General features: G+C 42.9%; 1 protein-coding gene and 1 long non-coding RNA gene across 4 annotated transcripts; one reads left to right on the top strand and one right to left on the bottom strand.

Annotated features, from left to right (window-relative positions):
• Positions 1-3,748: 3,748 nt before the first annotated feature.
• LOC134646323 (uncharacterized) lies at positions 3,749-14,178 on the bottom strand. The gene is made up of 3 exons (XR_010096659.1): positions 14,058-14,178; positions 4,223-4,277; positions 3,749-3,786 (listed from the first exon to the last, which is right to left on the bottom strand). It is a non-coding gene; the product is annotated as an uncharacterized LOC134646323 (long non-coding RNA).
• A 372-nt stretch (positions 14,179-14,550) lies between these two features.
• LOC134646322 (glutamate-rich protein 1) lies at positions 14,551-21,812 on the top strand. 3 transcript variants are annotated; one of them, XR_010096658.1, is made up of 7 exons: positions 14,551-14,966; positions 15,561-15,701; positions 15,782-15,928; positions 19,084-19,482; positions 19,943-20,140; positions 20,237-20,423; positions 21,569-21,677. XR_010096658.1 is itself a non-coding variant. In XM_063500189.1 (6 exons), the coding sequence occupies exons 1-6, from the start codon at positions 14,948-14,950 to the stop codon at positions 21,682-21,684; spliced, it is 1,020 nt and encodes a 339-aa protein (XP_063356259.1). In that variant the 5' UTR covers positions 14,558-14,947; the 3' UTR covers positions 21,685-21,812. The 3 variants fall into 3 exon arrangements, 1 of the variants encoding a protein (XP_063356259.1); XR_010096657.1 differs by having other exon boundaries at positions 20,237-20,383; positions 21,569-21,675; XM_063500189.1 differs by lacking the exon at positions 20,237-20,423 and having other exon boundaries at positions 14,558-14,966; positions 21,569-21,812.
• The last annotated feature ends 397 nt before the right edge of the window (positions 21,813-22,209 follow it).

Here is a 22,209-nt window from a genome sequence, read left to right as displayed (position 1 = left end):
AGCCTAAACTTAATTGTAGCCCTGACACTAAAATCACATTTTGAGCCTTCAAAGTTGTGGGACGGCATTTTGTCACCATAAGTGACTGTTGGTCCCCACAAGTAAAGTAGCATGCTACTTTTCTGTCCTCAGAAAGATGTCTAAACATGTGCACATGCACACACACGCCGTCAGCATTCACTTATTCGTTCCTTTCAAAATGCAGTATTTGTATTTTTTCCAAGTAATTTTCTCTGAGTTTCCTTCTGATGAGCAGGTGTGATATACAGACCTGCCATCGAGGTATCTGAGAGCCATCAGAAGGAGACAGGCTCTCCCTCGTTGTCTCGCTTTGCTGCAGATTGATATCAAGTGTCTTGAAGGACACCATGTGTGCAGCGGCCGGCTGTGCACGTGTCCAGTGTGTGTGTGCATTTAGGAAAACAGGACGGGCACACTCACACGGAAAGGAACAGCCCGCCCGTTAATTACGAAAGCTAATAGAGCAGCTGCTGATTCACTCCGGTGTCAGTGAGATTCACAGCAGGACGGAGAAGCTCAGGCGGGACAAGAAGCATTAAGATGGACATGCTGTGACTCCACATAAAGTGAAGAGTAATGCTATCAGCTGATGTAGTTCAGGGACTTTAGCTGTTTTAGATGGAGACACATCAGAAACTTCTCATGCGGTGCAGATAGCTTGAACTTGAAATGTCCCCAATTTCAAGTGTACACATGAATTTACTGTTTTAGAAACATCTCTGCCAATCTAATAACCTCTTCAGTCCATGCGGTGCTTTAGCTGGTGCAAGCTACTTTGCAATCCACCTCTCCATGCCACGGAAAACTTAACTACTGCATCAGTGGTCTTGCTGTTGCTGACCTCCCACTGATAGCGCAGGGATAAAACTCAGATACATCTTTTATTCAGCTGATGATGCTGTTAATACTTTTTTCTCTCACATTAGTAAATGCACTGGTACTGCTAGCACCTTTCTACCCAAAGCACTCAAAGCACTGTTTACAACAAGCCTCATTCACCCAATCACACACACATTCATACAGGTGCTGTTTGTCTTCATCTCTCTTGTACCTAGTCTGATATTTGAATACACATTCACACTCTGACGGATGCATCAGGTTTCAGTATCGTGCTCAACGATGCTTTGACATGCAGACTGGAAAAAGCTGGGAAATCGATCCTTCAACCTTCCGATTGGTAGATGACCGTACATCACCCATATGTGTTTTCTGTTTTCTATTTCAACATAACACCTGCTGTGAAGTCTGTCTGAATTTTATACATGATTTTAAAAATGATTTCCCTTACTGTTCTCATACAAAACATGATGGGCTTGTGTGTGTTACTGCTATCAATTCATGCAATTAAAATTGTGTTCAATAAGGCAAGTGCATGTCTATATGTAGGAATATTTATTACCATTATTAACAGCTAATTTTCTACTAATAAAATGCAGAAGACTTGGGGTGAAAACTGAGAATGAGTGGTGGAAATGTGTGTTTCTGTGTGTCTGTGAGATACTGTTAGAGAGTCTCGTGAAGCTCAGGGAAACAAAATATGAATGAATGCAAAACATTAAGTGTCCAAACACTGCAAAGAAAGCTTTGCACAAACCTCAGTGATTGTAAAAAGAAAGAAAAGCGAGAGCAATGCAAGATACTGTAAACATGCTTGGTATCTACAACAAAATCATCCTAATGCTCATTCAGTGGATGTGAAGATTGAACCAGTTTATGTACCAGTTGCTAAAGTCAAATATGGAGGTTTTATAGAGAATTACATAAATGGAGCTTTTAGTTACAATGCCAGAGTACAAATTGGCAAGTGTCTTTAAACCTGGGATAGGACGAGATGTTAATAGGAGCACGGATATGAATGGTGAAACAGTCTCACGCTAATTAATGTCTATAAATAGGACAAATCTGTGAATGTGTGGCATAGAAATGCTGAGTGCTCATCAGCACGAGAGCTTCTGCTTATGGAGTACTGCAGGAGCAGAGGGACACGCTGATAACAGTGAGAGTCTAAGATTACGATAAGCCTCATCCTTCCAGCTTCTACGCACGGGCTTTCACCGAACAGAAGCCGGGGACAGATGACAAAAGTGTTTCTGAGGACAAGGTGGATTTCCACAAGCCGGGAAACTGCCCAGGAGAGGGCGCCCCTCGCTCAGTGAATTACAGCGGAGCTGAGCACCAGGACACGAAAACACACACATACACACTCACAGTGCAGCATCTTAATCATATTCAAGAGTTGGAGATATCAGTCTTTTTACGGGCATTACTTCCTCCTAGAAACATTCGCACTTCTTACTCTGTGCTCTCCTAATCCAAGCCCTACACTGAGTGTTTCCACTCACGCTGCTCCTCAGGCGGGCCCGACTCAGCACGGACGAACTCGCTGGAGAGCGTCCTCACTCACTGCCTGTATTAATTTATGCCATCTGTTTAGCATATGCAATCACAATAGCACTACATCGTCCTGTCGCTGGAGAAAAGACAAAATACAGTATCGTCTACTGGCACCGGAACCTGCGTTGCCATGGAAACAGGATGCCAAGGTAGACATTAATCTGCAAAAGCTCTGACTCGTATTTGAGATGGAACCTGTGGCTGAATGATTGGTGAACTTTGGTGGAGGTGCTTTTCAGAAAATCAGAGGTTTGTTGATGTGCCGCCGCTGAGGATTCAGGAGAAGCGCTCTGCACTGTGTCTTCTTGACAGCGCCATCTTTCAGAACGAAGACATTTGCAGAGAAAGGCAATGACTTTTTTCTGTGTGTGCGCGTTTTGTTTTTTGTGTTTTTTATGAAATGGAGTTTGTGAGGGAAAGTAATACTGCTGTCGAGGTACTATAGACACACAAACACAGATGCAAACATCATGAAATAAACTCTGTATCCCAGACAAGTGTCTCTGGAAGTCACAGTGGAAAGGTTTCAGAGATATCCATATTAATAAGGTTATTATAAGGTTATTTTAATGTGTGCTCACTGTGTCAGAACACCTTGTTCTAAGACCAGCGCAGGTGTGTCCCGGGGGTCCTCCATATTCATGGGGTGATTGCAAGCAACTAACAGCAACTTATTAAGACGTGGACGTTGACTCTTTTTTTTTAAAAACATTTCCCTAATATAAAAAGAGGGCTGCCACACGCCTGCAAGCATCGCCTATCTGGCATCCTTTGAGCAAGGAGATCATGTGGATGAGAGTGGAACATTTATGCTCAGAATAAAACTACAACTAGTGGTTCACAGGTTTGTAAACTTCCTTATCTGCTTAAGTGCCGATAATCTTGCCTATATGGACCATCAAACATTAATTTCACGCTGCGACAAATCACTCACAGCGATCAGCTATAACTCAGGCCATCACCTGAAACATGTACGTTGCCAGGTCTCTCTTTCCCCAAGGTTGCTGTGCCCTCGCTCTACTCTTAAGCATGTGTGTCCCACCTTGAAAAGTCAGGCAGGTAGCTTTCTAGCCATGTGTCAGACAAACAGAAGGTACAAAGTGCATAACAGCAGAGGGAGTTGATGTTAACGTGTCAAAATGTCCACGGTGCTGATAAATTCACATCAGAGTAGCACTAACGAGCTTTTGTTAGTGGGATGGATGGTGTGGGAGCCCATGTGCATGCAGTCTCGGTGCAGTCGAGACGTGGCTGAGCTGCCAAAGGAAAAACGCACACAGAGGTAGAAGAAAAGTCATTATTGTGAAAGCTGCGGCCAGGTACCTGAGTATATCTCCCTGCTCTTCAATTTCATCAGCAACCTCTTCACACCTGCAACGATGTGAAGAAGCCCATCACCATCACACGTTCCAACAACTGCTCCCCCAACTTTTCCCTTCCCTCAGGCATGTAAGTAGAGAAAGTTAATCCACACAGAGAACCCCATCAGATCTGACACATGTTAATGTTGCTAGGGGTAGCAGTGAGCTGGGAAAAGAATACTTTAATGTAAGAAGGATAAAGTGAGCAGTTTATGGCCAAACAGTGAGGTCAGGGCAGGTCAACACTATGTGAGAAACATGGACAGCAAAAAGGTGTCAGCTCCGAGATGTAGAGCACGCAGACAAATATGACCCCCCCACTGAGTATCCATTCCCCGGGATCGCAGCCTGCTCATTACTCTCACAGACTGGCTCTCTCCTTCTATCTCAGCACTGTGTGTGAGTGGTGTCATTAGTGGAGAGGGGGACATCTGTTAGGTCCTTACCTGCGTTCCTGTCTGGTAAGATACAGCAATGCTTCTGCAGTATGCCTGGCAACACCTTCCAGGAAACAACAGAGGAAGAGCAGAAGAGATGGAAAAATGTTAATATCACAACAGCTCAAAGCAGATAAACAACTCAGGGCTCAGTGGAAATGCACTGAGCCATGCTGAGACCCACAATTACAGAGTAGCAACAGATACCCATTTCTCACATCATTAGCATCAAAAGGAGCAGCTCCCACCTTTATCTGCAACCTTTCTTCTGCAAACTGTGTCTGGGAGGTTCATTTTAAGCTCTGAGTCAACAGTGGAGGTGCAGAAACATTAAGGTAAAGCGTGGCAGTGGGATCGGTGAATCCGGTTGTGTCGACACCAATAGGAGCTCTGCTCCATCGACATCTGTTTTAGCAGCCATTGCTATACAATAGCCAATTATTAGATTGCTCCAAAGCCTGAGGCTGTTACCTAATCAATAATTTATGCCAACAATCTATTCTGTGAGGATTCACCACAAATTTAATCGATTCAGATTTTATCTGAACTTCAAATGTTTTGCTATCATCTCCTGTCCTCTGGCAATGACTGCTTTGTTCTTGGGAAACGCTGCAGAATCATTTGTGTGCAGACCTGAAAAATCACTGGGTTTTGTAATGATAACAGCTTTGTTCAGCTGCGACACTGAATATCATTACAGGCATTATTATTGCTTGATTTCTATCTGAAAAAAAGCTCTTGGAATGTAAACAAAAACCTGAGATTTGGCGGTGACTCAGCAGGTCCCATCAGTCTCTTTTTGTCTTTGCATCTGACTGACAGGCTGATTGTTACCTGAAATGGCTTTAACAGTCGACAGGCCTCTTCTTTATTTCTTCAGCTCTATTTTTTTCCTTGTCATTATGTTAACATCCCTTTACATTTGCACTTACTCGTTATCTCGGGCTGCTCTGTCTCGCAGAGTTATTTCACTCTGCTTTGGGACTGAACAAGCCAGATCAGATAAATGTTCTTTTTAATTAAATGGGGGAGCATATATAAAGGTACTTGAAGAAAAGCGAGAAAAGCCTGAAAAATAGAAATGAACCCTTCTAGCTCATCTCTAGGAGACACTGAATGAGCTAGCAAGAAGACACTACATCATCCATCCAAGAGCAGGGCAGCAGACATACTCTTATCTTGGAAATTCACTTACTGCTAGCAGAGGAAAGGTAGGCATGTCCTAATTATCTGCATCATTACAAACACTTAATTTTGGATTTTCAATCAAAAACATTACTTTCTGAAATAACCTGAACATGTATCTCCAAAAATAAACATTTTCAGTCCACCAACACCAAAATTACTGTAATGTTCAGCGATTCTTCACACAAATTATTTAAAAACAGAAAAATGAACAGTTAACATGTGAGAACTGAGGTTTACATACAGTGGGCAGAATAAGTATTGAACACCAATTTTCTAAGGAAACATATTTCTAAAAGGTGCTGTTATCATGAAATTGAATGTCAGTAACAACTCGACCAGTCCACACATGAAAAGAAACCAAACCACAGATGTCCATAAGTTAAGTTATGTCTAATAAAAATAAGAAATGGCACAGGGGAAAGTGCTGAACACAAGAAGAAAGGGACATCATGAATTCTTTGAGCTATTAGAACACAATCCTGCCATTTAGTGCAAACTACGTAGTTTAGAAACTGTAGTTTCTAAACTACTGAAGGTTCCAGTGAGCACTGCTGGGGCCATAATCTGGAAGTGGAAAGAACATCATTTCACCTTAAACCGACCACGAGCAGCCACTCCCCGCAAGATTTCAAACAGAGTGATCAAGAGAGTCCAGGAGCCGAGGAGCACCTGTGGCTACAGAAAGACCTCAGTCTGCAGGTACAATTATTTCAAAGTAAAAAAATAAGTAACACACTCAACCACCATGCCTGTACGCACACTCACTACACAAGACTCCACTGCTGAAAGGAAAGCATGTGTTTAAAGTTTGCTGAACAACATTTAGACATGCCTGTGAAATACGGGGAGAATAGTGTCTGGTCAGATGAGACCACAACTGAACATTTAGATGCAAAATGTTTGAAGGTGAAAGGGCGCTGAATACCACCCCAAAACACCAACAGGAAAGCTTGGAGGTGGGAACGTCATGGTGAGGGGCTGTTTTCCAGCATACAGCACTGGCACGCTGCGTATAATTGAAGGAAGGATGAATGGAAAAATGTACGGAGACATTCTTGATAAAAATCTGCTTCCATCTAACAGGATGATGAAGATGAAACGAGGGTGGACGTTTCAGCAAGACAGTGATCCCAAACACAGCCGAGGAAACTCTGGTTTCAGAAAAAAGAAAATAAAGCTGCTAAAATGGGCGAGCCAATCACCTGACCTGACTTCAACTGAAAATCCATGGAGAACTGCAGCAACCTGCAGACTGTGTGGAAGAACGAGCCAAAAATCACACCTGAGCTGAATGTGTGTGACTCGTTACTCCTTACAGGAGGTGAAGCTGTTATGACCAACAAAGCCTTTATTAAATACACATAACTTCATTTATGGACATCTATGGTTTGATTTCTGTGGATGTGGATTAGATGGGCTGTTATGGACATCTGGTGAATTTAACGTCAACATCAGCTTTAGAAATATATTTACTTAGAAGATCTGTGACTTGTTCAGATCGTACTTTACCTGTTGTATATGATGGATGAGGAATGATTCATCAAAGAATTGTGGGATGACAGGGTTATAAACACACATGGTAATTAGGGATATGGGAAACACCAGGGAATGCAGCTGCAACTAATCAGACAAGGGAAGCAAATCCAAACCCAACAGACACAAGAGGGACAATGCACAGGAAACACTGGGAGGCAGATTAAACTGGAAGAATACAATAAACACAACAGTACGTGAAACGATAAAATAACTGAGAAGCCAACAAAAAATGGAAGATATAAAAGACCAGACACAAATAATAAGGCTGTCAAATAAACCATAAGAACCTACAGAAGCACTATGAAAAATAACAAGAACTGAATAACCTGGAAACGAAATCCTGGCAAACCAAGGATGACCTAAAATCCAGGACTTACAAACTGCTCATGACAGTTATTTTACTGTGTACATGCGACTGTAGTTTGTCCTACTGAACATACATTCAGCTCAGTCTGAATTCTCCGTAATCCAGGTTCTGCACGTAAAAGTGGGAAAGAAAGTTCAGATATAAATGGATAGCTCTGCAGAGATTATGACAGAATTATTGGTTTGCATTACCCAAAACAGCTGCATGATGCACAGATTTAACTAATGCTGGGAGCTGGCTGCCTGGCAGAGACTCGCTCTGGAGGAGGGTGGAAAACAAGCTGTCAGGGACACTCTTGGTACTTGCTTCTCATTTACGCTTTAAAAGGATTGGAGTCGGGAAGCAAGTCATCGAATTTCACATACCAAAACGCGTTAGGCATCTGTTTGTTTGTCTTTTTAAGCTTGTGTTGAGATGAACGCAAGAGAGGATTTATGTTCTGTGTTTTAGAAAGACAGATTTACACACACCAGAACAATCCCACGGACACATGTAACTGGGGCAGCTGCAAAAAACACACAATCGATAATCAGGTTTCGTAAAGCACACTTGCTTTCTAATGTACAAACATTTGAATAGCCGGTCTGAATTCATGCCAGCGCCAGACGTACATCATAAAAATAACCTTAATTAGATAAAAACCGGTAATTATAATCACGTGTTACATCAATTACTTCATTTGTTTTACAGCTTGCTTCAGTCAGAGGAAAGACGCTGTCCTCAAGACTAAAGGCCTAATCCTGTGCATGAGTCCTCAGTCCCCACTGAGACATAAAAAGCCTCAATTGGCAATATCGTTCATGCTCAGTTTTTATAACAACCAGCTCTGTGGAGATGATTAAAGCTCTAAAATCAGTCGATGCTTTCACTTGATCATTTTTTTCATAAAATCATCTAAAAATCCACGAGATAATCAGGTTATAATAACAGAAAAGATTGAATTTATAGACAGTAGAAATCATTTCTACAGAAACGCACTGTGCATCTGTTCGTTTTGGGAGGTTTTTCTTTGGTGCGTGTCTGTTTGTTTTCATGTCTGCATGATGGGAAAAACAGAGCTTCTCTTTAAACCTCAAGCTTGTTGATTTAAATATAGTTTCACGTCTAGGACAAAGCAGACACAGAGCTGCGTGCCTCCTCTTACAAAGGCATACTTTACAGTGTTAAAGCACTGATGAAACAGTGGCAGAAGAAGAGAGAAATAACCAAATGCATGCTCATTAACTGAGATGAACAATCAAGTAGACCAACTCAGGTGAGTCACACACCACCCAGCATCCGTGGAGAAACGTTCTTCTTTGATATCAGCTCTCTGTAAATGACCCCAGGACTTAGAAGTACCGTCATTTGTCTGGGAGATTGTTTTGTCTGATGCTGACGGAGCCTACGTCACGAGAACAGAGGCTGAGGATGTGAACTAGCTTTCATAATTGACTAAAAGTATAGTTATGAAATCAGAAAAGTTGACCTAAACGAGTCTTAATCTTGCCTGTGACCTGGATGACTCAGAACCTGCACAGACAAAAACAAGTCTGAGCTTTACTGCTGAACTTCTACTTTTCTATTCCACACTGGGAGCTGTGTACCCTACAACCTGTCAGCTCACAGCGGTTGAACCGGACTGGTGTACGTGCCTCCAAACAGGTCAGGCTCCAGCGCACCACTGTCATTTCATTCTTCTGCTCGTGATCTGAGGCTGACCATGTCAAAGAGCACTGAACTACTCTTAACCTAATGCTGCAAGACTCACTACCTTTAGTACAGGCAGTTATCACAAGTGGCAGTATATAACAGAATATCTTGCCGCCTGCTGCTGAGGGACAGAGTGCAACTCATGGTGAGCTAATGGAGATCTGAGCAGATAGACGGGAAACAGACTCACTCCAGCCCATTTCAAAGCTCTGCCTGAACACTGTCTGCTCGCTTTCCATCTGGTTAAATGCAGCGGTGCACAGGCTGAGCAGATGATAAGGTCTGCACCTCCCAGCAGTGGCTTTTAGGACACACACAAACATGCAGCATATTTAAGACTCCTTCCAGTGTAATGAAGTCCAAGTAAACAACAGAATAAAGTAAGGTCACAGAGCTGAATCAACAGCAGTTTCAGCAGAAACGATTCGTTTTATAGCAATAGTTTTATTAGAGGAGAGTGCGGCTGTTTGAACAAAGTATGAAAGTAGCTTCATTCTGCTGATGTTTTTTTTTATCATTGGATACATCAGATTTCATTATACATAAATAAAACATAATTTTCCCCTTGTTAACCTAGTAATAATTCTTATTATATTATAATAATATATCTATTTATTACTATTATTACTATTATTATTATTATTATTATCTATTTGTTGTTATTATATGTTTAAGACAGGATTTACCGTGGTTCAAAATATTTTTACGACACCAAATCTCTGCTTGTTTGCCCACAAACTCGTCCTACACCATCAGGAGCTGAGCTACCAAACTGGGCACACAGGTGCATCGTCTGCCTCTGACAGTTCTTATCTATAGCAGACATTATTACATCATCATTATGCCTAACAGCCACCTCCCTCTTCAGCTGCTCCTTTAAGGGGTCGCCACAGTGGATCACCTGCTTCCATCTCACACTATCTCTGGCACACCAACACTCTGCATGTCCTCCTTCAACACATCCATGAATCTTCTCTGAGGCCTTCGTCTTCTCCACCTGTCTTGCAGCTCCATGTTTAATATCTCCACCAACCCTCCTCTGCATGTGTCCAACAATCACCTTCCAACAAGCTAAAATGACCTTTGAATTATACATTACATCATCATGTTGCCTAGCAATCACCTAACAAATGGCCATGTCCAAGTTATGTTAATTCATGTATTTAGCAGGTTACTTGGTCACTTCTATCCACACAAGCCTGATATGGTAGAAACTGTAAATATTATAGTTAAAAGCTCCCTGTGATCACATCAGTAGATATCACATGTATCATATCATACACTCAGATATTTCAGTTAAATTAACAATAAAGCACTGTTACAGCGACCTTTACTTTGCTTCTTCAGGGTGAAGTTAGTGGCACCAGAGAGGAACACATGCAAATGAAAATTAAAGGCGGGGCCAGAAAAACAGGCACCAACTGCAGGGATGTGTTTGCAGGGTCAGATGAAGGACAAAGCTTTATATATATATATATATATATAAAACAGGCTTTGATACCTTTACGTAAAATGCAAATAAGTCGGTATACAAGAGCAGATGTATGACAAAGACTTCTGACATAAAAGCACAGAGTCAGCCTGTGGGTGTCAGAAAGCCCGACAGAAAGACGCCACACGGAACAGACACAGTAAACTTTTGCACTCCTCACAATTATCATAAAACTGATCTGACAAAAAAAAGATTATAGCTTTGCTTCTGCTTACTTTAAATCCAGCTTAACTAACATGAGATGTTTCTTTTACTTTACACTATAAATTTCATTGTAAACATCAGACTAAACTTTTCTTAGCATTAATTTATCATTTAAGCACCGAGCACCTGGAGAACAACTCTCCAGAGGTGAAAACAACACGATGCACAGTAATCACGGCACGAACAGCCTACAGCATCCACTGCTCCTGTCTCGCTCTATCTGCAGACCTGCGTTTGGAGTTTTTACAGCAAAGCAACTTAAAAAGAAAATCTGAGCAGCCTGGGTTTAGAAACATATCCTAACAGCTTCACCACACTAAACTTTTTCTGGCTCTTAATCAAATTCCTTAAACTTTGTCCCAGTTAAAACTCGCTCTGCCTTGATTGTCCTTCATTAATGCCGGGTGCTTTTTCCCAGCTGATATATTCAAGTTCACTGCTTGGTGAAAAAAGGCCCAATAAAGATTTGGTTGTAAAGAGCTGGGACTTTGGCCAGCTGTAATGGTATTAAGTTCCACGCTCCACAGGCGAGACCAGTTGAAATGGGATGGTGTGATGCTCTTGCATTAGTGTGAGATTTTATATTTTGACAGAGTGTTAACACAAGAGGTCTTTGGGGACATATTTATAATTTCATTTAGAGCATGAGATGATTTACCTTTGTCTCTAGTCAAAGAGTTTCAAAGGCGCACAACTGACAAGAGACACAGCCGCTCGACTCTCTGCTCGGCAAACTCTCAAAGGACAACCTTTAGAAATCGTCATCAGTGCTGATATCAAACTATTTCTATTTACCGCTAGAGAGAAAAGGTCACTCAGAACACCGGCTCGCCATGCCTGAGGGCTACACGTCGGTACAGTAGCACTGGGAGAATTCAGGGACGCCTGTCTGTACGCGTTATCCCACCACAGCACAAAGGTGATTAAATGACTGCGGCTGGTTTGCAGGTATGCACAGATATCCCCAGACACAAAGGACACACACACACACACACACTTGGATCTCATGCCTCATGTTTTATATTCATAAAGCAGCGTCTCATCCATCCCCTGCACTCACTCTGCATCCCTCTACTCAAGCCAAAACTATTACAGGTTCATTCACAAAATGAACTGAGGTATAAAAACTGAGGCAAACAGATGGAAAGAAGTTGGATTTGTGCGCACGGGCTGGTAAGGTAAGAAAAAGTCTTAAAGTGAGAGAAAATGCTGGGACATGCAGGGGGAAGCAGAAACACATCCGTCACATTGAGCGGATGAATAAGAAAAGAACCTCCTGAATGTTTCAACGTTTACTTTCAGTCAGACTGGTCTACATTCATCGCTGCTCTTCTGCCTCTGTGTTCACCAAAATGACATCACTGCATGCAGAAATGCAACGTTAGAAGTTTGTGCTGCATCTTCAAATAGATTATGAGAGCCTTATCGTGTCACTGCCAAGGAGCCAAAGTCCACACGAGCCACTCTTTTGTGTGGGCGCAGAAGCGGGTGCACGCTTGTGCATGCAAGCAAAAAAAGAAAAAGCGACCTTCAATTTTCAAAGTGCTTCTGGGAGGAAAACAGTGTCAGTTTCCAATTACTTTTTTTTTTAAATGCAGGCAGTGGATTTTAATTAGGCACCCTGCTTTTTAAGTAAAGAAATTGCCTGTTAGGATGAGTAAAGATTTCTCAGTGAATCATCGAGCTCTCATTGAAGGGCTGAATTGTCGCCGGGTAAAGCAGAGGTGGCGGTGTGAATGGGGTAAAAGGTGGGGAAGTGACATGTCATTTTTCAGTCCAGGCCTTACAGTGGTGACCTTACATTTCTCATCTGCCACCTGCCAGGACGGACAGGTAGGACAGACGATATATGGTTATGGTTAGATATCCACATGCAAATCTGCACACAAACAGATACTGACACTTGCATTTCATGCAGTTAGTTTGGTGTCAGACCGCTTGCTGTTTTCAATGAGAGAACATGGGGCAGTTTGCAAAGACCCCACATAAAACATTCAGAAATCACATTTTCCACATATGGCCTGCTATACTATGCAATGCACACAGCTTCAGCTCTATATCTTACACATCAGTGTCTCACCCAAGAAGCTGTGTCACTGAAGGAAGACTAGCTGACCGCTACTGTCTAAAAATAAGTGCTTTTGTATTATTGAGCAGGACAGGAGCGCAGCATCGAAGAGTATCCTGGTAAAACTTTTAGCCACTTGTGCGAACAGCAGTGACTCCATTGAGCTTCTGAAGCATTCCAATGAACATGGTCCCCTATTTTTAGCACCTCTGTGATTATGATGTCTGACTATGTGAGCGCTGGCAGCCAGCACTTTGTCACTCACAGCGCGTGCTGAGTAGTCTGCATTTGCTATGGATTCAGCAGCAGTGTCGAAGCGGGCGTCCTGTACAACTTTCCTTCTTTTTGTGCTGCTCAGTCAGTGGAATCTGTCAGAGCTAAGACATCAATACTTGTGGCTGCACTGAGTCTTAAACAACACCATTTGTCAATGTACACCGAGAGTGATGACAAGCTTCTTTTTTGCACAAACATGCAGTTAGCAAGTTCTTTTTTTCAGCATGACCAGCGCAGTTAGAGGATGACTGCTACACCATGAGCTCTTGTTCATTAAGAGGGCTTGCAGGAGGTGTTTATGTGCTATTCAGTGTGTTGTTCACTGCAAGTAATTATGCAACATGTTTACCTAAATCAGCATAATTTACTACAGAGTAAACTCATCCATTGGCTCATTTTTTGCAAGCTTTTTGGAGCTTCACTCTCATTCAGGGTTGCCAGTGCCGGGCTTTGGCTCTGTCAGACACAGTCAGTGAAGCTCATCCACCCACAGAGACGGCAGTCAGCATGGCACATACAGTACTACGTGACAGCGCACAAAAGGAGGAGTCTGGTTGAGATCAAACCTGACACAACATCCGTTTGAGAAGTTATCCTAAGCTTTTCCTGCCTGAAGTGCTCTTCATGCAAGCCTCCTCAGGGATAAATGCAAGTGGAATGACATGCAAGAGCTATAGCAGAGGAGCGGTGATCAGATTCCACATGCAAAGCATGCAGAAATCATATTATACTTGGGCAACTGTAATCAGTGGTCATGATTAAACAAACCAGCGCTGTGACACTTAATATGCTTTAAAAATAATAAGAAGAAAGAAAGCCAGCCGCTTAAAAGTCCCACACTTCTAAGAAAACCTTGCTACTGAACTGCTCACACACACACACCTATTTGTCACCACTGCATACATTTTCCCATTTACTGTAAGATGACTGTATGCCACGTTTGAATGCTGCACATTGTCACATTTCATGACTTCAATGTGTGATGAAAGATTAAGAAAAGAGAGAGACAGGGAGGAAATACCTTTTTCAGAGCTGACATTCTAGGTGGATCCTCCTCCTGCAAAGCCCGTTCACATGCTGAGGTCCCAAGCCAAGTTTGATGGGTGCGCAAATCTGAACTCAGCCCGGTGCTGATGCTGAGCCATGAGGCGCCTGTTTAGTATTCTCATCTCGCCTGCACCCCGTCCTACAGCTGGCTTGGTGTGCGCACGCCCAAGCCGCTGTTATTACAGCTTTCAAACACAGGGGGCGCTGTAGCCCATTGGAAAGAATAAAAGTGGACATTAAAAAACATATGTTGCTTTGGTAGTATGATACACCTTCTCAGATAACTAATAATGATTTTTATAATAAGCATTTTAGCTGGAGTCATTGTTAAGTTCGCTCTACAAATCCAGACCTTCTTGAGTCTTTTTCCTTGAACTACGCAAGGCTAATGAATATTATACTATAAACGAGGTTGATTCGTCTGCCGATGTGAAGAATAGATTCGAGTAATCCCGTAAATACATATCATTAAGTATATACAGAGAGCATGTGTTTGTGAGGACTACGTGCATTTTAAATTGGCCGGATTTTGAATAGAAGTTGGCGCAAAAGGAAACGAAGTCTCTTGGTCGTCACAGTGCGCGTGTGGTGGCTGGTGAAGTGCGCGGTTCAACAGTTTTGCGCATTACTCTGGGTTAGTGGGCTTTGCTGAAGAAGCTGGAGCTCTGTGGCGATGATACTGACAGATGAATATGTCTGATCTTTAAGTTGAGCGGGACGTGCGCGTCAAGCTAGCTCATTTAAAAAGCTGCTGTAGCATACTTGCTAGCTAACTCAGCTAGCTTGATAGCATAGTAACTTCCTAGCCGACTGCAGAGTTGGAATTCATGTTTTCTTTGCTTCGACTGAGGTGGATGTTTGAATATGGCACATAGGAAAGAAGGTAAGTACCGCCAGAAATAACTCATCTCATAGAAAAACACACACAGCTCGTAACTCTTTAGCTCGCTAACGTAGCTAAATAACGTAGCTAGCTAAATCTCGCGTGAAGTTGGTTTCTGTGTTGTAAACAAAAGCACGTGCTCCTCTGTCAAGCCCTAAAAACACTCGTTGACTTTGGAAGACGTACCTGAGAAGACAGGAGGTTTTGTTTTTTGGTGATTCATATTTGATCAGCTTTTATTAGTTTTTGTGTGGTCACGATCGTGCGGACATCTCAGTCCTCTATGTTCTGAATAAACGTACTCACTGACCTTTCCTTCTTGTTTTGACGGTTTAGGAAATTGACAAAGACTAAAACTAAAGACTGGCAGTGTACTCTAAGTTTATCTTAACTGTTTGGCATCACAATAACTTTGTAAACACAGTGTTCATTGTTAGGCTGTGTTATTGCAGTCACAAACAGCATGAACATCACCTGTTTCAGTTTTCACAGTCAGCGGGTTACATCCTGTTTTCATGCTTCATTCCAACATGGACTAGATCACATGTAGCCTGAATATGCGTAGTTAACACAGCTTGTCTTTGTGTCACTCAGTGTTCCAGTCAAAAGTTCTCCAGAAGCTTTACCCTGCTGTCCAAGAGGCGGTGACGGAACAGAGCCCACCACATATTGTAGAAGCTCTAGGCAAAAAGAAACATCTGAAAAGCAAAGCTTCTGGAGAGGACACGGCCTCAGGTAAAGTCATGATAATTACTAACACGTTCCTGCCTTCTTTGTGTTTCAGTGCCTTACTTTATTTGCCTTGTGTGTCTCAGGAGATGCAGTGAAGAGACCGAGCGCAGCCAAACCAGGCAGGCGGATGTACACGGTCCTTCCTCCTCCTGCAGACTATGATATACATTCAGAGGAATCTGTCTCACTACAGCAGCTAAAAAGCATAAATAGCGTGGAGGAACCAGCTGGTACGTCACCCATAATCTTACATTTATGGACTTGGCACTGTGCACCATAAAGCTAGGAGAGATTTATGTCATGGGCCTCCTCCAGGTTGGCGCTCTGTAGTAATAAAGTTACTCTTTCTGATTGTCTCTGCCACTGTAGTTGGGGAAACAGACAGTGAAAATCAGTCGCGTTCTTTAACTGAGGAGAACTTGTGCAGATGGTGAGTGAGCCTGGGTGGCTCTGTTTTCACTCCGATAGGCCCATTAAATGTGCTTGTCGGGGCAAACTTGCATAATTTATAAAGGAGATATTTAACTATTATTAATGACATGTTGGAGGCTGAGTTGTGAGCTGATTTATGCCGAGCTAAAATCTTCTTGACCTGCGATAATTTGAGCTGTCTGGCAGCAGTATTCAAGGATGAGTCACATGCTCTGCATTTGATATGGATCATTTAAAGACTGTTTGTTTTATCTCCTCTCTCTATTGTCATGAAGTACCAAAGTGATGAGGCTGTAATAAAAGCGCCGGCTCGTTACACATGCCTCTGTACTCATCATCTTCTGTAACTCAGACCGTCGTTTAGCTGAAGAGCTTCTGCTTTACCTCAGTGAAAAAAGTGATTTTCTGGCTTACACAGACCATCGTCTGAGGGTGGCTGTTGGAATGACTGACAAGGTTAAGTTTGATTAATTGCACTCGTAAGTGTAACAGTTCCTAATTGAACACATTTTCGATTTAGTGGGTAGCGAGCCTTCAAGGGAACTGCAACCCAGAGAGCTGTTTAAGGTCAACTAGAGTTTGGGTTCTGCGGAGGTTCATAAAGGCTTCAGTGTAATATTTTACAAAGAGGAGAGTTGATGTACTTGATGTGGTGTAGAAAGAGAAAAGCTGTCCTCGTCTGGAATGAACAGATCTCTCTTCACATTCACTTTAGCTGCAAAATGTAGAACCGAATTTCTACATGTTTTGAGAAGCAGACATCAGTTTTAGTTCATCTGATTTTGGGATTTCTTTGGATACTCGAGAAAATCTTGTTTCTGAACAATCAAAAGGAAAATATATCTTAAACTGTTATTTTCATTTAAAGCTTCAAATTCTTGGACTCTGTAGAGTAGCATGCCGTTGTCATCCTTCAGTCCATCCTGAAAATAGCAGTTTTAAATCTTCTTCTTAAGCCAGTCACTTTCTGATTGGTTGACTGTCACAAACAGAGGTTTGAACAGCACATGCTGCTATGCTCACAGACAGAGCAGTGTGCCTAAGGTGATTATATTAGGATATTCATTCACTCTGACATCAGACTGGAAAGAAAAGAAGCATTGAGATGAATGTGACTCGCAGGGATTATTTGTGCATACAGTGATCTGATTGTTTGACACTTTTTATACATATACATACATATATATATATATATATATGTGTGTATATATATTCCCCTCTCGCCCTGCGAGCAGTCTGTCCTCCAAGCTCAGGTCCTATACCACAGCGGTCCCCAACCCCCCGGGCCGGTCCTTGAGTCGTTTGGTACCGGGCTGCGAGAGTTGAGGCTCGGGTGTGAAATGTAGGTTTTTTTATCATTAACTCGGTTTCCCTGGGTCTTTTCCCGTGTTGAAGTTGTGTGTCTTATTTTGAAAGAAATATTTACGCGTTACCATAGCGACCAGAGAGCATTAAGGGGCAGAGAGGAGGATGTTACTCTCAATGTTGTTGTCGCATTTCATTTTATTTTGTTGTATTTATCTGCGACACCTTAAAGGCCGGTCCGTGAAAATATTGTGTGACATTAAACCGCTCCGTGGCGCAAAAAAGGTTGGGGGCCGCTGCTCTACCCGAGGCCTGGGAGCTTGAGGGTCCTGCGCAGTCTCTTAGCTGTTCCTAGGACTGTGCTCTTCTTGACAGAGATCTCCTATGTTGTTCCTGGGATCTGTTGGAGCCGCTCGCCTAGCTTGGGAGTCACCGCACCTAGTGCTCCGCATCCTATTCATGTAACCTCTTCCGCTGGGGTTACTTGCGTAGTAGCATCCCAACAACGCCCTGTTTTTGTATCTTGCCCACGGATGCCTTCTTGTTCCAGTAGCCCACTTCTCGTCAGGGTGCCCTGGTTCCTCAACACCTGACGCAGACCTTGTTGATCCGTGCGGCGTCCGAGCCGGCCTGACTTCATATTTATCTCTCTCGCTCATGTCTGCGGTTGGCTGGCTTTTAAATATATTTATATAACAAAAAACATAATGACTTGAAGTAGTCTATCATTTTAATCTGTCACAAAATAATAATTTAAAATGTTTCTAAATTTAAAAAAAAAAATGGATAAATGGAGTATTTGCATGTCTGATATGAGCAGTAGCTTCCTTGGTTTGTATTTTCCTTGCACTATGTCGGTCAGTTCTGCACTGCCACTGTCACTGCTTTGTGTCCACCGCTCACAAACGGGTCGCTGAGAATTCAGCGCGAGCTCGTTTCTTTGACCTCTCTGTGCTTCGTGGGTTTTTTAAGGAAAGGGGAGATGTGGCAAGCTAGAGAAGATCCAAGACTGCTGTTTGTGGACGGGTTCTCCTTTGAGGTTTAGTCACTTGGTAATGTGACAGCGGAGAGATTTTAGCAACGTGATAATCGCAAAAGAGAAAAGCTGAAAAATGGAAAGCCCAATGAAGCTGCTAAACTAAAGGATGATTTCCATAAGGTGGGAGGAATGTGTTAATTTCCTTTCACTGTAAAAGCTCGTGCATCACCTGAGCACTGTTCTGTTAAATGTTCCCTTTTATTTAATGGAACGTCTCAAATTGCCGAGCTCAGAATGAGCGACGGTCGAACTTGCAGATTTCACCGTGTCTTTTCAATCAGAGGCCACACCAGATGATTTTGCTGATTGAACTGCAATCAGTGAAAAAGAGGGAGCATCTAATTAGTGGAATTAGATTGTGCAGTGATTGGCTGAAAGGAAAGCAGCAGTCTCCCAGCTTTCACCATAATGGACAATGCCCACCTCCTGTTTTAGCCATTACGCCCAGAGTGCAGGTGGATACACGATTCATACTTTAACAATGTGAACACAATCTGACCTTTTAAAATTCGATCTGTCCGGATCACGGGATCGTGAGGTCACTGCCATGGATTCAGTTAAAGACTGTTTTTAAAACTAATGAAGAGTTTAATCTGTTGTTGCTTATAGAGGGGAACAACCACGAGAGCGACGAAGTGCTGGACGAAGAGCAAGAAGCAGAGGAACAACGGAGGAGGAGGAGGAATAGGAAGAAGAAAGCAACCGTTTGTCAAGACTCTGGGAATGACGAGGCAACTCCAGGGAGCGAGTCCGGCACAGGTCAGAGTCAGACGGCGGGGGATGAGGGGGCCGAGCGAATTAGCAGGAACAAGAAGCGAAAGCTGAAGAAGAAACGGCGCAAACAGAAGCTGCTCTCCATGGGTCTGATGCCTCGGGCCGCTGCGCTGGAGTTCACGTATCAAAAAGATGGAGAGGAGGAGGAGGAGGAGGGGCAGGAGGAAGACGAGAGGAGAGCAGCTGAGGTGTCAGACTTCCTCAGGACAACGATGGAAATGTATTTGTCAGATTGTAAGTAGGGACCACTTGTACTTGCCTTCATGGATGAAGCTCATGTTCTCAGTTTTACACCTTGTAGGCATTCCTAATGCTCACGGTGATTTTAGTTTCTAATGTTTTGTTTATTTGGATATATTTTGGATGCTAATGTGCAAAAAATCCTACACTGCATTGTTAAATGCCCATTACTGAGAAATAAACATGTTTTCAGTGAAAATGAAAGCCTTCCATACGTGTTAGAAAAGCACTAAAAATGAGAGAAACTAGTAACAAAGTTATTTGATTTTTCATTTTTTATTTTTATTTTTTTAAATGTAAATAAAGTTGAAGAGTCTTCTTTATATTTGGTCAGTGCATGAGTCACCGTGTATACATTAAAGAAATAGGCATTTTTTGGTCCTTTTGATGTTTTATAAAATGCTTAATTTGATGTTGAAGGCTTCTTTTTAACAGACCACTTGTCCTTCCTCAGCCTCGTCGCATGCTTCCACGATCCCTGACCTGTCTGCTACAGTGGACGGCCTTCTGGGCGGCATAGACGGCGGAAGCAAACCTAACTCAGTCCTGAAGCATCTGTACAGTCTCAAGACCTTTGTTCAGCAAACGGATACAGAAAAGCTAGAAAAAGCTCTAAAGGAGCTCTGCAGCAACTCCTCCTGCATGTCTGCAGGTCAGTAAAAACTCACAAATAAAGAGCTTTTTTCCTTTGAATGAGAGGCCTCTGTTTAATGCTGTGTCCCACTGGTTCATGCATCCACGCCTACAGTAGGCTCTTCTTGCTGGAACCTGCCCCGAGCGCTTCGTCGGGCCCGTCCCTGCAGGTTAACACTCGCCTCCCAGTGTTAGGGGGCAAACGCCGATTAGGATTGTTTGCCGGCTACCTGCCCTGACTTGTCTCATTCAGCCTTCACCTGTACGTACCTGTCCCTGACTTGGTAATACTCGAGCTGACCGTGAGTAACTAACATGTTTTAACTCGCCTCGACTCTCTCAACAGTCAAAATAGCTCCTACGTCCCCCGACGCGGTTTCATCTGCCGAGTGTGTGTTTATGCATTAGATAGCTAGCTGGCTGCATAATAGGATCAGCAGGGACTTTTCTGCTGTCACGCGCACAAGTGCAGGCGTGTGAGAATGAGACCAAGAGACGAGCCAGAGGATTCAGGCCAATGCCATGTCGGCGGCCACAAAGTGACGCTTGTCTGCCCTTTCCCCGTAACCCTGACGACGCTGTGTAAAAACCAGTTTGCTAGAGTCCACAATAGATTCTGCCGTCCCCTCTCCACACAGCTGCTCCACAGCTGCCTGAAAGCTTTTCTAACCCCCCCGTACTCCCAGCTCTCTCATAATGAGTCATGCTTCAGTTCACTGTTTTTAAATGCTGCTGTTTTTAATTCCGGTGTGCCAGCAGATCGTGTCGGAGCAGAAGAGTGTTTGTCGAGCTAAACAGCAGGCGCACTTTTGATTCGGCTGCTATGGTTCAGTTCCACTCAGCTTATCTTAGTGTTGGAGGCAAAGGCCCCGGCCTTTCTGCTGCATCTCGCTTCACATTTATCAGTCCCCACAGTATGGAAATTTAAAATAATTAAACTTTTTAATAACATCCATTTTGTTCAGGGAGCATTTGGTATTTTAAAGTAACCTACATTCAATGACTTGCAGGAGCTAATCCATGTGCATGCGTGCTTTTAAAGCCCCTCAGGTGAATTCACTAAAGCTCTCCTCACTCTGTCTACCCTTGTAGTGGCAATCAATTGGCTGCAGGAGCAGCTCTAAAGCAGATTTCCCTTAAGCATATTTTGCTGCACCCTGGAGTTTCTCACAAATGACATTGGATTGACTGCTCCGCCTTTTGTATTGTCCATTTTGCTTTCTGCAAAGGCTAAATATATTCTTCTAACAGTAGCGAGTAAAAGGAAAGAATTTGTCTTGTGAGGGGTTTGGATACGTACATGCGGGGGGAAGGAAGCAGATTTTGATGCATTATGCCAAAAATACACCAGCAAGTGAGTGTCTTTTGTGAAAATACTGAGTGTTCCTGTGGTTTTGTGTTGTCAGCAGTAACTGAAATGTTTCGCTCTGTCTCCTTGTGTTTGTAGAGGAAACCGCGGCAGTTGTTACACTCTTCCAATACTGGATCACAGACATTCTTCCCATGCAGGGAGACAAGAAGACTCGTGCTTTCTCCAACACACCCATGAGACTGCCAGTCTAACAGATGCAGAGACACTACTGAAGAATTATTTCTACCAAGATTTTTCTTTTTGCTCATACACAGCATTTGTAAACCATGGACTTCCTTTCAATGCATGAAATGTTTTATTAAATTCTAAATATGTCATTTTTGGTTCTGTGCCCAGTCTATTCTTACACCCCGTCTCCTCGTTTTGTAAGAGGAAAACAAAGCCGGTTAATCCTGAGCCAGACAAATCCTTCCGCCCATCGTTAGTAAGCCCAAAGTTGTCTTTATCAACCAAACTTTTACTTTGCTACGCTTGTTTAGCGTTTCTGTATGCATTTTAAATAAATGAAACATTGTATTGGTGTTAGCCTGACACCCCCCCCCCCCCATCCACATCTTACCCCCTAATTGCCAGAAGAGCAAATGTCAGTTCTACCTCGAGCATCAGTATTGTTTGCAGATGTTATGACATTTAAACCCAGCCCGTTAACCTAATAGCTCCTCAATTATCTCCAGTACACTCCCCACCAATCCATTACTGCCCATGCTCAGCTGTGC

This window comes from Pelmatolapia mariae, linkage group LG16_19, assembly GCF_036321145.2.
Source record: "Pelmatolapia mariae isolate MD_Pm_ZW linkage group LG16_19, Pm_UMD_F_2, whole genome shotgun sequence".
NCBI lineage: Eukaryota > Metazoa > Chordata > Actinopteri > Cichliformes > Cichlidae > Pelmatolapia > Pelmatolapia mariae.
Note: the sequence above shows the minus strand (reverse complement) of the source record. Positions and strands in the feature narration are given on the sequence as shown.